The sequence below is a fragment of the Rhincodon typus genome, chromosome 30 (assembly GCF_021869965.1).
Source record: "Rhincodon typus isolate 14 chromosome 30, sRhiTyp1.1, whole genome shotgun sequence".
In the NCBI taxonomy this organism is placed as follows: Eukaryota; Metazoa; Chordata; class Chondrichthyes; order Orectolobiformes; family Rhincodontidae; genus Rhincodon; species Rhincodon typus.
In genome coordinates this window covers 36634956-36649242 of record NC_063361.1, presented here as the reverse complement: position 1 = coordinate 36649242, position 14287 = coordinate 36634956, and the positions used below count along the sequence as shown (strand labels likewise).

The window sequence follows — 14287 nt, the reverse complement described above, 5'->3', positions numbered from 1 at the left end:
GACAGTGCGGCGCTCCCTCGGCGCTGACCCTCCGACAGTGCGGCGCTGACCCTCCGACAGTGCGGCGCTCCCTCGGTACTGACCCTGTTTCTTTTTGAAATCATTCAATCCCTCACCTTCAAGACCCTCGCAGGGTGTGAGTTCCAGATCATTCCCACTTCTGTATAGTAAAGTTCTTCCTCACCTAACCACACTACCTTTTTCCCAGTACCTTAAAAGCTCTGTTCCCTATAGTTCTTGTAAAATCCATTAATAGAGATATTCTGAAAGGAAAACTGCTGTCCTTACTCAGTCTGGTCCATATGTGACTCCATACCCTCAGCAATGTCATTGACTCCTAACTGCCCACAGAAATGGCCTAGAAGCCACTCAGTTGTTATAATGATGTTGTCTCACCATTTACTTCTCAAAAATAATTTAGGAGGGCTATAAATGAATAAAAAACAGTTGCAATTGAAAATAAGGAAATGGAAGACTTATTGAATAATTCCTTTCTTTGTCATTTTCGCAATCAAGAAAAGGAGTAGCAAGGACTGAAACTTGCCAAATTACTGAAAGAAAAGAGGGTTTTAAGATAAGTGGGGTGGAATGGTGACTCAGTGGTTAGCACAGCTGTGTCACAGTGCTAGGGACCTGGGTTTGATTCCACCCTTGGGCAACTGTTTGTGTGGAGTTTTTTTTATTCATTTGTGGGACATGGGCATCGGTGGCTGGGCCAGCATTTATTGTTCATCCCTAGTTGCCCTTGAGGAGGTAGTGATGAATCGCTGCAGTCTACCTCAGCACTCCCTCAGCACTGACTTTCCGACAGTTCAGCGGTCATTCAATTTGCTTCCCTTCAATGTCCTCACAGGGTGTGAGTTCGAGATCAATCCCACTCCTGTGTAGTCCTGCTGGCTGACCAGCACATTCTCCCTGTGTCGGTGTGGATTTCCTCCGGGTGCTCTGGTTTCATCCACAGTTCAAGGTTAGTTGGATTCATCATGCTAAATTGTCCATAGTGTCCAGGGATGTGTAGGTTAGATAAATGCAGGGTTACAGAGACTAGGTTGGGGTTTGAGATGCTCTTCGGAGGGTCGGTGCAGACTTGGTGGGCCAGATGCCTCTATCTGCACTGAAATTCTATGATTCTAGGTACTTCCAATAATGATAAAATTCCTTGGGACCTGATGATTTTCATTCAGGGTTTCAAGGGAAGTAAGACAGAAACATAGCTTGAACTTTCCAAACATCCTCTCGAATTGGAGATAGTTTCTTTTAGTTGGAAAATGGCAAATGATAAGAAGGAGAGAACCCAGGGCATCCCATACAGTTAGACTAATGTTGTGACAACACTTTCAGGAGCTGTCGTGGAAGATAAAGGGACTGCGGTCATCACAAAATTTCAGGCGACCGCGAACATTGACTTGTAAAGTGCAGATGAGGGGCTGATGAATTTTATTGAGTCTTTTGAGGAAGTGACAAAAGTAATGGCCTGGAGAATGCCTAGGAATGAAGTTTGTTTAGATTTCAAGAAGGCATTTTAGTAACATTCCACATTGGAGGCTAGTAATTAAACTTTAAAACTTGAGGAATTTAAGGCAAATTATTAGTTTGGTTAGGGGATGGATTAGGAGAAATGAAATGGTTGGGAAAATGGATATACTTTTGAATTGGAAGGAAATGTCCCGCAAAAATCTGAGCTGGAACCTTGATTATTCCCAAGAGACTGATAACAGAGAGCCCAATATCGAAGTTCACCAATGGTACAAAGGTTTTATTTCTTTATTTTTTCATGAGATATGAATGTTGCTACAAGGTCTGTGTTTGTTGCGCATCCCTAATTGCCCTTGAACTGAGCAGATTCCTAAGGCCATTTCAGAGGGTGGCTCTGGAGTCACAGGTAGGTCAGACTGAGTAAGGATGGCAGTTTCCCTCCCTAAAAGGCATCAGTGAACAAGATGGGATTTTATGACAATCGATGATAGTTGCAAAGGCACCATCACTGAGGCTGGCTTTCAATTCTTGATTCATTGATTGAATTAAAAGACCAGCAGCTACTGGGGTGGGATTCGAACCTATGTACCCAGAGCCCGGATCTTTGGGTGACCAGTTCAGTGACATTACCATTCCACAATTGCCAGAACTCATCCTTCAGTTTATTATGAGCAGGAAGATTTGCTAGAATATAAATGTTTTGCATGGATCACAAGCATTCAACATCTGTCCAAAACAAATGAGAAGAAAAATCCAGGCGCAGGCATGAGGTCTGAAATTTACATCCCAATGTGCACCTGCAGTTTCCATCATTTATAATTAACAGCTTTTAACAACAGAGTCTTAAAAGGATTTGTAACTAATTGTCATGTGCTCCATTACCTTCCTGTCTCTGAACAATACCACAGAATATCCCCTCACACAGAAGATTTGTTAATGTTGTGATTGTAACAAGGCCAGCCAGCAGTACCTCATAGAATAGGAGTTCCCTGGCTGGAACTGTTAACTGAGTCCAATCAGGGAGCCCTGGCTAATAGATATAAACAGGAGTGTCAGGGTTTCTGTTCACTCTGAGAGCATGCTCTGAGGAAGCCGGAATAGTGGCAAGTACTATGCGTGTACAAATAAAGAGTTACTTAATGATAGACTATCAGCTCCTGTGGAGACATTTCAGTATCCAGGGGAGTTTTTTTGTATCTATATGTAGAAGGCCCAATAAGGGTGACTTGGTGATGGGATACTGGCCTCTATGGAGTTAGTTCAGTGGCAACAAGTGAAAAGCACAATCCGGAAGAAATTTGATCACAACCGTCATCTTTGAGTTGGGGTAAGCATATCTGGCATCATGCCATTATTCAGGAAGCTTGACTTGTTCGATCCTGCCATCAAAGACTGGGCCCAGTATGAGGAAAGAATGTGTTATTTTTTTCTGGGCAAATGACATTGGGGCAGATGAAAAGCAACAAGTTATTCTCCTGACGCTTGTGGATCTGCAGCTTTTCAATTATTAGCAGCCTGACTTTCCCCAAAGCACCAGATACTGAAACCTTTCAAGAGTTGATGGATTTAGCTAAGGAATATTATGATCCCAAGCCTCCTCTAATTCTGAGATGCTATAGTTCACTTGGCAATTCAAGAACCAGGAGAATCCGTATCGGGATTTTTGACTCGGTTAAGATGACCGGCAGAGGCATGTGACTCTGGTTTAACCCTTAATGAGATGCTGAGAGACCGATTGGTCTGTGGGACTAATGATGTAATCATGCGAAAGTGCCTACTAGCTGAAGGCCAACTGGACTTCAAACAGACACTACAACTGGCTTCATAATTGGAAAATGCAGCAAGTGGAGCACACGAGGTGCAGGGTATTCCAATGGAAGTGGACACCCTCGCCAGGCCACCTGTGCTTGGGGAACATCACTTGAGTGAAGGCAATTGCATAGTTTCACTCAGGACATATCCTGAACAGGGGGACTCTGGGTCAGCCCACAGCAAAATCCTAAAACAAAGCCAAGCCTCAGCCAAATGGTTAACATTTTCTTCAGGATCCAGGCCAGCAGGCCATTGTAATTGCTGCTGGTGTGCGGACTCGAGACAGAAAAAGACTCCCACTAGACCTTTATGGATTAATAGAACTTATAGGCTGGTCTCCAGGAGAGTGCACCCTGGAAAGTCCACCTACAGCTGGTTTGGAACAGTTAAACTGCTTTGCAACATCCAAATATCAACCAATCAAAACAAACATCTGATTAAATGGTCAATAAATGTGGAGCTGGAAAAGCGCGGCCAGTCAGACAGCATCTGAGGAGCAGGAAAGTCAACGTTCTGGGCTGAAACCCTTCTCAAAAACTTCGAAACCCTTCATCAGGACAAAGGCTTTCAGCCTGAAACGTTGACTTTCCTGCTCCTCGGTGCTGTCTGACCTGTTGTGCTTTTCCAGCTCCACATTTATTGACTCTAGCTTTCAGCATCTGCAGCCCTTCCTGTCCCCGAATGGTTAAATGGTCACCCAGTTCTAATAGAGGTCGATACCAGCGTGGCCATTTCAGTGATCGCTCAACCAGTCTTTAACAAAATTCACTCAGGACTCCAACTCTTAAGTTTGCGTAAGACCTCGGCTAGACTGTGAACTTTTACCGGGGAATCTTTACATATTAAGAGTACAACTTCAGTTCGTGCCTGTTATGAGAAGCAGCTGCTTTAGTTACCATTGATCGTCGTAAAAGGCTTGGGGCCAAGATTGATGGCGTGAGAGATTCACCTTGATTGGCCCAGCATCTTTCGATTAGCAAATGGCAGAATGAAGTCCCAATTAATTACCTGGCAGTTTTTCAGGAAAGTTTAAGGACTACCAAAGGAGCCAAGACCACCTTCCATGTTGACCAGGAAGCAATTCCACGATTCTGCAAGGCCTGCCCAGTGCCATTTGCCTTACAGGCAAAAGTAAAAGCAGAAATCAGGAGGCTGCAAAGTGAAGGAATTAATAAACCAGTACATTTGCAAATGGGCAGCACCGATTGTATCGATTATGAAGCCCAACAGGTCAGTTCGCCTTTGTAGGGATTTTAAACAAACAGTAAACCGCTTTTTGCAGCTGGATAAATACCCAATCCCTAGCACTGAGGATTTATTTGCAACATGGACAGTTGGGGGGACTGTCCTTCACAAAGCTGGACAAGAGCCATGTGTACTTGCAATTATAGTTAGATGAGGATTCCCAGAGGTACGTTACAATTAATACGCTTAAGGGTTTGTACCAATATACAAAACCGCCTTTTGGAGTAGCATCTGACTGTGCCATTTATCAGCGGATGATGGAGAACATTTTACAAGGTCTGCACCGAAATTGCCATTTACCTAGACAACGTGCTAATAACAGGGAAAACCTATAAGGAGCGCTTACAGAACTTGGACACAATCCTTAGATGCTTCTCCCAGGCAGGCATATGCCTTAGAAAGGAAAAATGTGTGGTCCAGGCCCCCCAAGTGACTTACTTGGGCTACAGAGTCAACAAGACCGGGTTACACCCACTGGAAAAGAAAATGAGGGCGATCAATGGTGCCTCAGCTCCCATGTCTGTCCAGGAGCTTAGGTCTTTCCTTCCGCTGTTGATTTATTACAGAAAGTTCATACATAACCTGGCCTCCATCATGGCACATTTGCATCAATTCTTAGAAAAAGAGTCAACTTTGGAAATGGAGACAACAAGGTGCAGAGCTGGATGAACACAGCAGGCCAAGCAGCATCATAGGAGCAGAAAGGCTGACATTTCGGGCCTAGACCCTTCATCAGAAATCAACTTTGGAAATGGTTGCCTAGCCAAGCCATAGCTTTCAGGGAAGTGAAGAAACAGCAATCAATCTCTAAGGTGTTGGCACACTATGATCCCAAGTGAGATCTGGTATTGACATGCGATGCCTCCCCATATGGCATTGGGTTAGTGTTTGCCCATAGGTGACCCAATGGAGAGGAATATCCAATAACGTATGCATCCAGGATTTTAGCCAACGCAGAGCATAAAACGCCTAGATAGGGAAGGAAGATTTGGCGGTCATATTTGGAGTCAGGACATTCCACCAATATCTTTATGGATGTAAATTTTGTAATAACAACGGACCACAAACCCCTGCTCGGTCTACTTAAACAAGACAGGGCAGTGCCACCCATAGCTTCAGGCCATATTCAGTGGTGGGCTCTAATACTAACTGCGTATAATTACAAGTTGGAACACCGTGCAGGAGGCCAAGTAGCGAATGTGGATGCATCACCTCCTGTTGGCAGATATACCATCGGTGGTACCGCCACTGGAAGAGTCTGTAGTGGTTTTAAACTTTCCGGATACACTTCCAGTCACAGCTGACAATATCAGACTTTGGATGCAGAAAGGTCTTGGCAAAACTAAAGTGCCTTAATGGTGATGGGGGAAACCAAAGAGCCATCACAGCCAGAATTGAAATCTTTTTAGACCCGAAGAGACCAGATCAAATTAGAGGACGGCATATTATTATGGGGAGCAAGGATGATTGTCCTGGACAAAGCTCACTGCCAGATACTGGCTGAACCCCACCCTGGTCATCGAGGGGTTTCCAAAATGAAGATGTTGGTGAGAAGTTATGGCTGGAGGCCAGGATTGGATGCAGATGTAGCTGCATTGATGGGGCAGTGTCCAGAGTGCCAACAAGGACAAAAATTACCACCAGCAGCTCCCCCACTTTCATGGGAATGGCTGGGTAAACCCTGGATAATGCAGGCCCTCTCATGGGCTCAATGTCTTAGTCATTGTGGAGGCCCAGTCAAAATGGCCAGATACGCACAGAGTTCATTTGTCAAACACAGGGACAACAATAGAAAAACTGTGCACATCTTTTGCAGTACACAGACTCCCAGAAGTGTTGGTGACAGATAACGGGCCATCGTTTATCAGCAGGACATTCGAGTATTTCCTAACATCGAATGGTATTTGTCACATAAGGACAGCCCCATACCAACCATCATCCAATGGTCTGGCAGAAAGAGCAATCCAAACTTTGAAAGCAGACTTTAAGAAACAGCCTACAGCTTCACTCAATACCAAACTGTTCCGGTTCCTGTTTGATTATAGGACCATCCCTCATGCAACAACAGGGATAGCTCCAGCAGAGTTGCTAATGGGGAGAAGACTCTGCATCAGGTTAAATCTGATCTTCCCGGGCCTGGGGGAGAGGGTGAAACACCAATGCCAGACACAAGACTTCTCTAAGTGAGAGAGACAGTTTACTTCAGGGGATGAAGTTTGGCGTAGGAACCAGGGGAATGGCCCTGTATGGGTAAGAGGCAAGGTCGATGCGAAGTCAGGCCCAGTGACACATGAAGTTCAGGTAGGTGTGACAGTCCTGAACAAACACATGGACCAGATGAAAGCTGCAAACTCGCAAACGGTGCGGGAGCAGAACGTGCCCGGCTCCTCGACTGCCTTTCCAACTGATCTGGAACCCATGCGCTCTCCCTCTCCATCCAGCGTTGAAGACACCTCAGAATCTGAGATGGACACGGTGGGTGTCACTGCCTCAATGCCTTTGCCGCCTGAAAATGAGAATGAATTTCTTCCGAAACGCTCCAGGTGCAAGAGGCAAGCTACCATGCGTTATACACCACGTCTATCAGAGGCCAAGTCAGAGGAACCTGACCCGGTGCTAAAATGCCCAGGAGGAGCTATATAAAACAATATAGGAGCTATATAAGCTATACCCTCAGCCTCAGAGGGGGAGGGGTGTAGTGATTGTAACGAGATCAGCCAGGTGGGTATCAGAGAATAGGAGTTCCCTGATTGGGGCTATTAACCAACCACAACATCCACAACCTGAGCTACAAATCTACTCTAAAATCTCAGAGTAAGTTGCCTTATTTTGGGAATGGTAGTCATTAGAGCACATGACCCGAAACACACTGACTTGCTGTAACTTCTTTTTTTTTCACTCATGGGATGTGGGCATCACTGCCAGGGCCAGCATTTCTTGCCCATTCCTAATTGCCCTTGAGAAGGTGGGGGTGAGCTGCCTTCTTGAACCATTGTAGTCCATGTGCTGTAGGTAGACCCACGATGCTGTTAAGGGGGGAATTCCAGGATTTTGAGTGACTCTAATTGAATGGCAATATTTTTCCAAGTTAGGATGATGAGTGGTTTGGAGGTGAACTTGTAGGTGCTGGTGTTCCCATGTAACTGCTGCCCTTGTCCTTCTAGATGGAAGTGGTTGTAGGTTTGGAAGGTGCTGCCTGAGGATCTTTGGTGAATTTCTGCAGTGCATCTTGTAGATCTTGAGGAGGGAGTGGATGTTTATGGATGTGGTGCCAATCAAGCGAGCTGCTTTGTCCTGGATGGTGTCAAACTTCTTGAGTGTTGTTGGAGCTGCACCCATCCAGGCAAGTGGGAGGATTTAACTGCATATTGATGCCTTACCAGTTTGATGTATAGTCTCAGCCATATGTAGTCTATCTTGACATTAAAATCCTACATAGTTAAGGGGTGAAGGCTCACAGGGTTGACCAGCCTGCCCACCAAGGAAGCCACACTGGCTGATACTAACAAACTCAACCCAGGCAGGTGGGGCTCAATTTAAAAGAGGGATTAACAAAAAGGTTCAGAGTATTGATACACTGAGATAGGGAGGACCCTTTTGAGTAGGAACAGCATGGCCAGGTTGAGCCAAATGGCCTGTTTCCATTGACTGCCTCTATAACCGGGGAAATGGTGACACTGGGAGGATCTCCTCATAAATGTGCAGTAATCTGATAAAAACCATCAGGATGGAGCAGATCGTGAGCTGGAATCTCGTGAAGGGATTACCTGATGTGTTACCGCTGTATGGTTCAGGTGCTGGTGTCACATTGACGTATTTGCATGTCCTGTCAATCCTGGCTGTTTTGTTGAAGTTAATCTGTCGGTACTTCCAGACAGTATGACTAGCGTCTAGAATCTGTTTGTACTGGAGGCCAGACTGTTGGCCTTCCGTGTGTATCCAGTGGTGTTGGACAGTATCTCTATCAGACAACAGGCAGTTATCTGTATTCTCACTGTTCCCAGACAAGGAGATGTCCTTCCCCGTTGGGGCCAGTCCCTGACCTCTCCATTCCAATATCTCTAGCTGTGCTCAGAGGGTGCTGCTTCGTAATCACTGATAAAGGGATGTGTGCATTAACTGTTCAAGCTGCCATAGACTGTGCACATTCCTCTCCTCTGACCTTACAGATTGACAATCAGAAATGGGAATAGTGTAGAGTAACATTGTTTGTCTGGACCCAGAGTCAGAGTGTTGGTATTAGATTTACTGAGCCTGGGCTGTGATGGGGGAAAAGAAGAATGAGCAAGGGGTGTCCCTCCTGAACTGACCAGGAAGTCAGCAACTAAGGACATTGGGAGTTTGGTTTGTGTGTGATGCAGGAATTGCCACAGACACTTTCTGTCGAAGCTCACCCTTGAAGAATGGATTTCTGAGTGGGATTTTGGAAAGTGAAAGGCACTCATCAGCCAACCTAGAAACCGGGAGTCAAGGCAGAAAACTAGGGTGCAACAATTTTAAAACAATAGTTCCAATTAACATCTCATAGCCACTCTTACCAATGCATGAAGAGATTCAATTTCCACCTGGAGGCTTTGCCACTGGCGTCGGGCATTATTTAGCTCTGCCTGGGCTGCCTGCAGAGAATCTTCGTTCTTATTCATCTCTGCATCACTGACTTCCAGTAGCTACCGAAACAGATCATGAAAAATAATCAAGAACGCAGTGTTAGCATTTCCCATCTCGTGTTCGTAATACTGCTGTTATATTCCAGACACCTTAATGGAAATCAAAGCACAGTCTTTCAATGAGGTCAGCATTCTCTGCAGCCTTTCTCATTGAGACAGAGGCCTTGTTCACAAAAATATACCTGAGTGTTGATACAAGCGTCTAATTCCATCCAATTCCTGTGTATGATCTTTTCATAATGCTTCTTAATGTCTGTAAGGAGCTGAGACAATCCCAGTTCCCGGCGGCCCCCATCTTCCATAGCCTAACTGGGTATTAACAGACTGGCACAGTCTGCAGAGCATAGACCTGCAGTGGGACACAGACAGCATCATTAGCATAAAGCAATACTGCCCTCAAAATGACTGAATACAAAAATACACTGACACTCAGCTCCGTTAATGCATCCAACGTGAACCTGGATAAAGTCAGAGTCAATCAGCATCCTTAAAGCTCAGTCATGCACAGACTGGGATGTGTGACTGATTTAATGTTGTGCAGTTTAAAATCATTCTGCCTTTCAGAACAATTGGAGTTCCACTTGCTGCTATATTTCAGCTTGTGTGGCTTTGTCTGTTCACCCAGAGACACACACACACACACACACACACACACAATAGATATAAAACAGACACATGCACAACAACATACACACACAACAGACATACACAGAACAAACAATCATGCACTCAGATCACACACATATACACGCACTCACAAACATACACTAAGTAAAGAAAAATATTGGTTTCCTCTGCAGAGATTCACTTTGGAAAAAAACGTTTTTTCTGGCCAATAATTGTTAGGTCTTGCAGGGAAAAAAGAAAAGATGCGAAATATTCTGAAAGGATTTGGGTTTTACTTTCTGGTGCATGATTTGTCACTAGGCATTTGCAGTTGTCTCTGGTTTCTTTAGAGGTGCAAGCTTTCAAGAAATGTCATGAAGAAGTTTTCCAATTGTTTTTTAGTACAATAGCTGCATCAGGGATTTGTTTCTGACACTGGAATCACAAGAAGAGTTATTCAGAAACAGGAAGCAATGGGATATAGTGGGAAGCTCCTTTTGCACACTTGTCTGCAACTCCAAAGGAATCCAAATACCTCCTGAGAGCCAGAATTTTCGGGCAGCTGGTCCCCAGTACATCTGGGAATAGTTTGCAACGTGACTCACAGAACATAGAACAGTCCAGCACAGGAACAAACCCTTCAGCTCACCATGTCTGTGTCAACCATGAAGCCATTCTAAACTAATCCCATCTGCGTGCATATGGTCCCTATCCTTTGAATTCCTGCCTACTCACGTGTCTGGCTATATGCCCGTTAAACATTGCTGTTGTATCTGCTTCTAACACCTCCCCTGGCAGGCACCTAGCTCACTGTAAAAATCTTGCCTCGTACATCTCCTTTAAACTTTACCCTTCTCACCTTAAACCTATGCCCCCCCTACTATTTGACATTTCCACCCTGGGGAAAAGACTCTGACTATCCACCCTTTCCATGCTTCTCATAATTCTAGAAACTTCTATCAATTCACGCCCCCCTCAGCCTCCAACGCTCTAGCAAAAACAGTCTAAGTTTGTCTGGTCTCTCCTTGTAGCTAATATGCTCCAATCCATGCCCTAAAATATCAATATACTGTCCCTAATCTTACCATCATCCATCTCCTTCTCCTTGGGAAATATTCATGTGAAGTACTCATTAAAGACCTCACCCACTTCCTCTGGCTCCAGATAATAATTCCCTCCTTTGTGCTTGAGTGGACCAATCCTTTCTGCAGCTACCCTCTTGTTCCAAATATGCGTATAAAATGCCTTGGGATTCTCCTAATCCTATTTTCCAAGGATATTTCCTAGCCCCTTTGAATGCTGCCAATTCGTTGTTTAAGTTCTTTCCTGCTTCCTTTATATTCCTCAAGGACCTTGTCTGATTTCAGTTTCCTAAACCTTATTCTACCTTGTTCTTTTTGACTAATTTTTCAATGTCTCTTGTCATCCAGGATTCCTGAATCTTGGCATTCTTATCCTTCATTCTCACAGGAATGTGCCAGCCCTGAACATGATCAATAGGCCTTTAAAAAACTCCCACATCACAAATGGAGTTACACTCAAACAGCCACCCCAAATCTAATTTCTCCAGTTCCTGCCTAATCCTGTTGTAATTAGCCTTCCCCAAATTTAACACTTTCATCCGAGGATCTGTCTTTTTCTTATCCATAACTATCTTAAAACTTACAGAATTATGTTCCCAAAATGCTCCCCCACTGAAACTTCGATCACCTGGCCAGGCTGATTCCCCAATACAAGGTTTAGTACAGCCCCTTCCCTAATTGGACTATCCACACATTGTTTCAAGAAACCCTCCTGGATGCACCTAACAAATTCTGCCCCATTGAAGCCCCTGGCACTGAGAGAGTCCCTGACAACATAGGGGGAAATTAACATCACCCACTGCAACAACCCTGTTGTTTTACATCTTTCCATAATCTGTTTACGTATCTTTTCCCCTATATCCCGCTGGCTATTGGGAGGCCTACAGTATAACCCCTCGTAGTGATTGCACCTTTCTTGTTCCTGAGTCCTACCCTCCTGGCCTCACTGGACGAGCCCTCCAAGATATCCTCATTTTGTGCAGCTATGATATTCTCCTTAATCAATAATACAACTCCCCACCCCTTTTATATTCTTCTTTATCATGCCTGAAACATCTAAACCCTGGAATGTTAAGCTACTACTCCTACCCTTCTATCAACCAGGTTTCTGTAACAGCTACAACATCACCGTTCCATGGGCTAATCCAGGCTCTAAGCTTCTCAGTCATGGTGAGCAAACTGACTTCTCCCAGAATTCTCTTCAATCGGTTCTCACTGCCATCCTTTGTTGTCACAGGAAGTGCATTTAAAATAAAACTGACCCATGTTCTTCGGTGACCTTTTGAAAAGATTCTAGTCCGGGAATCTTCAGAAATGCAAATGGACCACTGTCAACAATGTCTTTAACATAAAATCCTCAAAATAAAAAATAGCATGGAAGCACATTGTAACAATGGTCAAAACACAGTTTGGGGATGGGGAATGAAAGACTGTTTTAATACTGGGCCAGCATTTGTTGCTAGTCCCTAGTTGCCCCCTTGAGAAGGTGGTGGTGAGCTGCCTTCTTGAACTGCTGCAGTCCATGTGCTGGAGTTTGACCCACAATACCCTTAGGGAGGGAATTCCAGGATTTTGAGCCAGTGACACTGAAGACATGATGATATATTTGCAAGTCAGGATGGTGAGTGACTTGGATGGGAATTTACAGGGGCCAATGTTCCATGGATCTGCTGCCCTTGCCCTCCTAGTTGGGGGGTGGGTGGTGGTGCATGGGTTTGGAAGGTCCTGTGGGTTACTATTTGCTGCGGCTACTATTTCAATTGCTATTGTTGCAGGATTGGGGTGTACAATTTCTAATGTTTTCATTCATTCATGCCATTGCATGAGTCACTGATACAAACAAATCTGGAAGTTTTAAATGTTGATTCTTACTGATCTCAACGTAGTTGCCGTGATGGTGAAGGCATTTCTCATGCTTTTGTTACAACATTGTAATTGGCTGATGATGTAAATTCAGATCCAACCACAGGGGCTGGGTAATTTCAATCCACTTGATTCAATAAATCTTGTATAAACAGTTGCTCTACACAGTGGTGACATTAAACGATCAGATCTATAGGGAAAAACCCATCTCATTCACTGATGCCCTTTAGAAAAGGAAATCTGCCGTTCTTACCCAGTCTGACCTGCATGTGACTCCAGAACCACAGCAATGTGGCTGATTCTTAAATGCTACCTGAAGAAACTGACTGGAAGTCCAGTTAGGGGTAATTGCTACTCAATGACAAACACCAACAACTTGCGAAAGAATGAAACATTCTGAGGGTTCTTTAATAATCCAAGACTCTAAGCTGAACTGACAGCTTGCCTCAGACCCTCCGTTCCCGTCTACAAGTGGTTGGAAAGAAGTATTCACTTTGCCTTCAATAAGGGAAACCTCTGGGCCCAGTTCACCAGGGGAACTTTTATTGAACACTGACCTCTAGCAAGTTGAAACTGATTTCAATGCAAGAGGCCTGACAGGTAAGGCAGATGAATTCAGGGCATGGTTGGGAACATGGGACTAGGATATCACATCTATTACAGCAACATGGCTCAGGGAAGGGCAAGACTGGCAGCTTAATGTTCCAGGGTATAGATGCTACAGGAAGGATAGAAAGGGGGGCAAGAGAGGAGGGGGAGTGGCACTTTTGATTAGGTATAACATTACAGCTGTACTTAGGATGGATATTCTGGGGAGTGCATCCAGGTAAGTTATTTGAGTGGAACTGAGAAATAAGAAAGGGATGATCACCTTATTGGGATTGTACTAGAGACCCCACAATTGTCAGTGGGAAATTGAGGAACAAAATTTGTAAGGAGATCTCAGTTATCGATAAGAAAAATAGGGTGGTTATGGTAGGGGATTTCAACTTTCCAAACATAGACTATGACTGCCACAGTGTTAAGGGCTTGGATAGAGAGGAATTTGTTGAGTGTGAAGAAGAAAATTTTCTGATTCAGCATGTGGATGTACCTACTACAGAAGGAGCAAAACCTGGCTTTCTCTTGGGAAATAAAGCAGGGTAGGTGACTGAGGTATCAGTGGAGGAGCACTTTGAGGCCAGTGATCATAATTCTAGTAGTTTTAAAGTAGTAATAGAAAAGGATAGACCAAATTTAAAAGTTAAAATTCTAAATTGGAGGAAGGTAAGTTTTGATGGTATTAGGCCAGAGCTTTCAAAAGTTGATTAGGGTGGATGTTTGCAGGTAAAGGGATGGCTGGAAAATAGGAAGCCTTCGAAAATGAGATACCAAGAGTCCAGAGACAATATGTTCCTGTAAGGGTGAAGGGTAAGACTGGATAACTAGAGGAATTGGAGTTCTGGTCAAGAAAAAGAAGGAAGCCTATGTCAGGTGTAGACAGCAGGGATCGAGTGAATCCCTAGAAGAGTATAAGGGCAGTAGGAGTATACTCAA

At 44.4% G+C, this 14287-nt stretch overlaps 1 protein-coding gene across 1 annotated transcript in view; it reads right to left on the bottom strand.

Annotated features, from left to right (window-relative positions):
• Positions 1–9502, bottom strand: part of krt222 (keratin 222) — a 30706-nt gene extending 21204 nt beyond the window's left edge. Inside the window, exons 1-2 of the mRNA XM_048614738.1 lie at positions 9383–9502; positions 9072–9200 (exon numbers count right to left, since the gene is read on the bottom strand). Of these exons, the coding sequence (XP_048470695.1) occupies positions 9072–9200; positions 9383–9502 (249 nt within the window). The remainder of the gene's footprint in view (positions 1–9071; positions 9201–9382) is intronic.
• Between the last annotated feature and the right edge of the window lie 4785 nt (positions 9503–14287).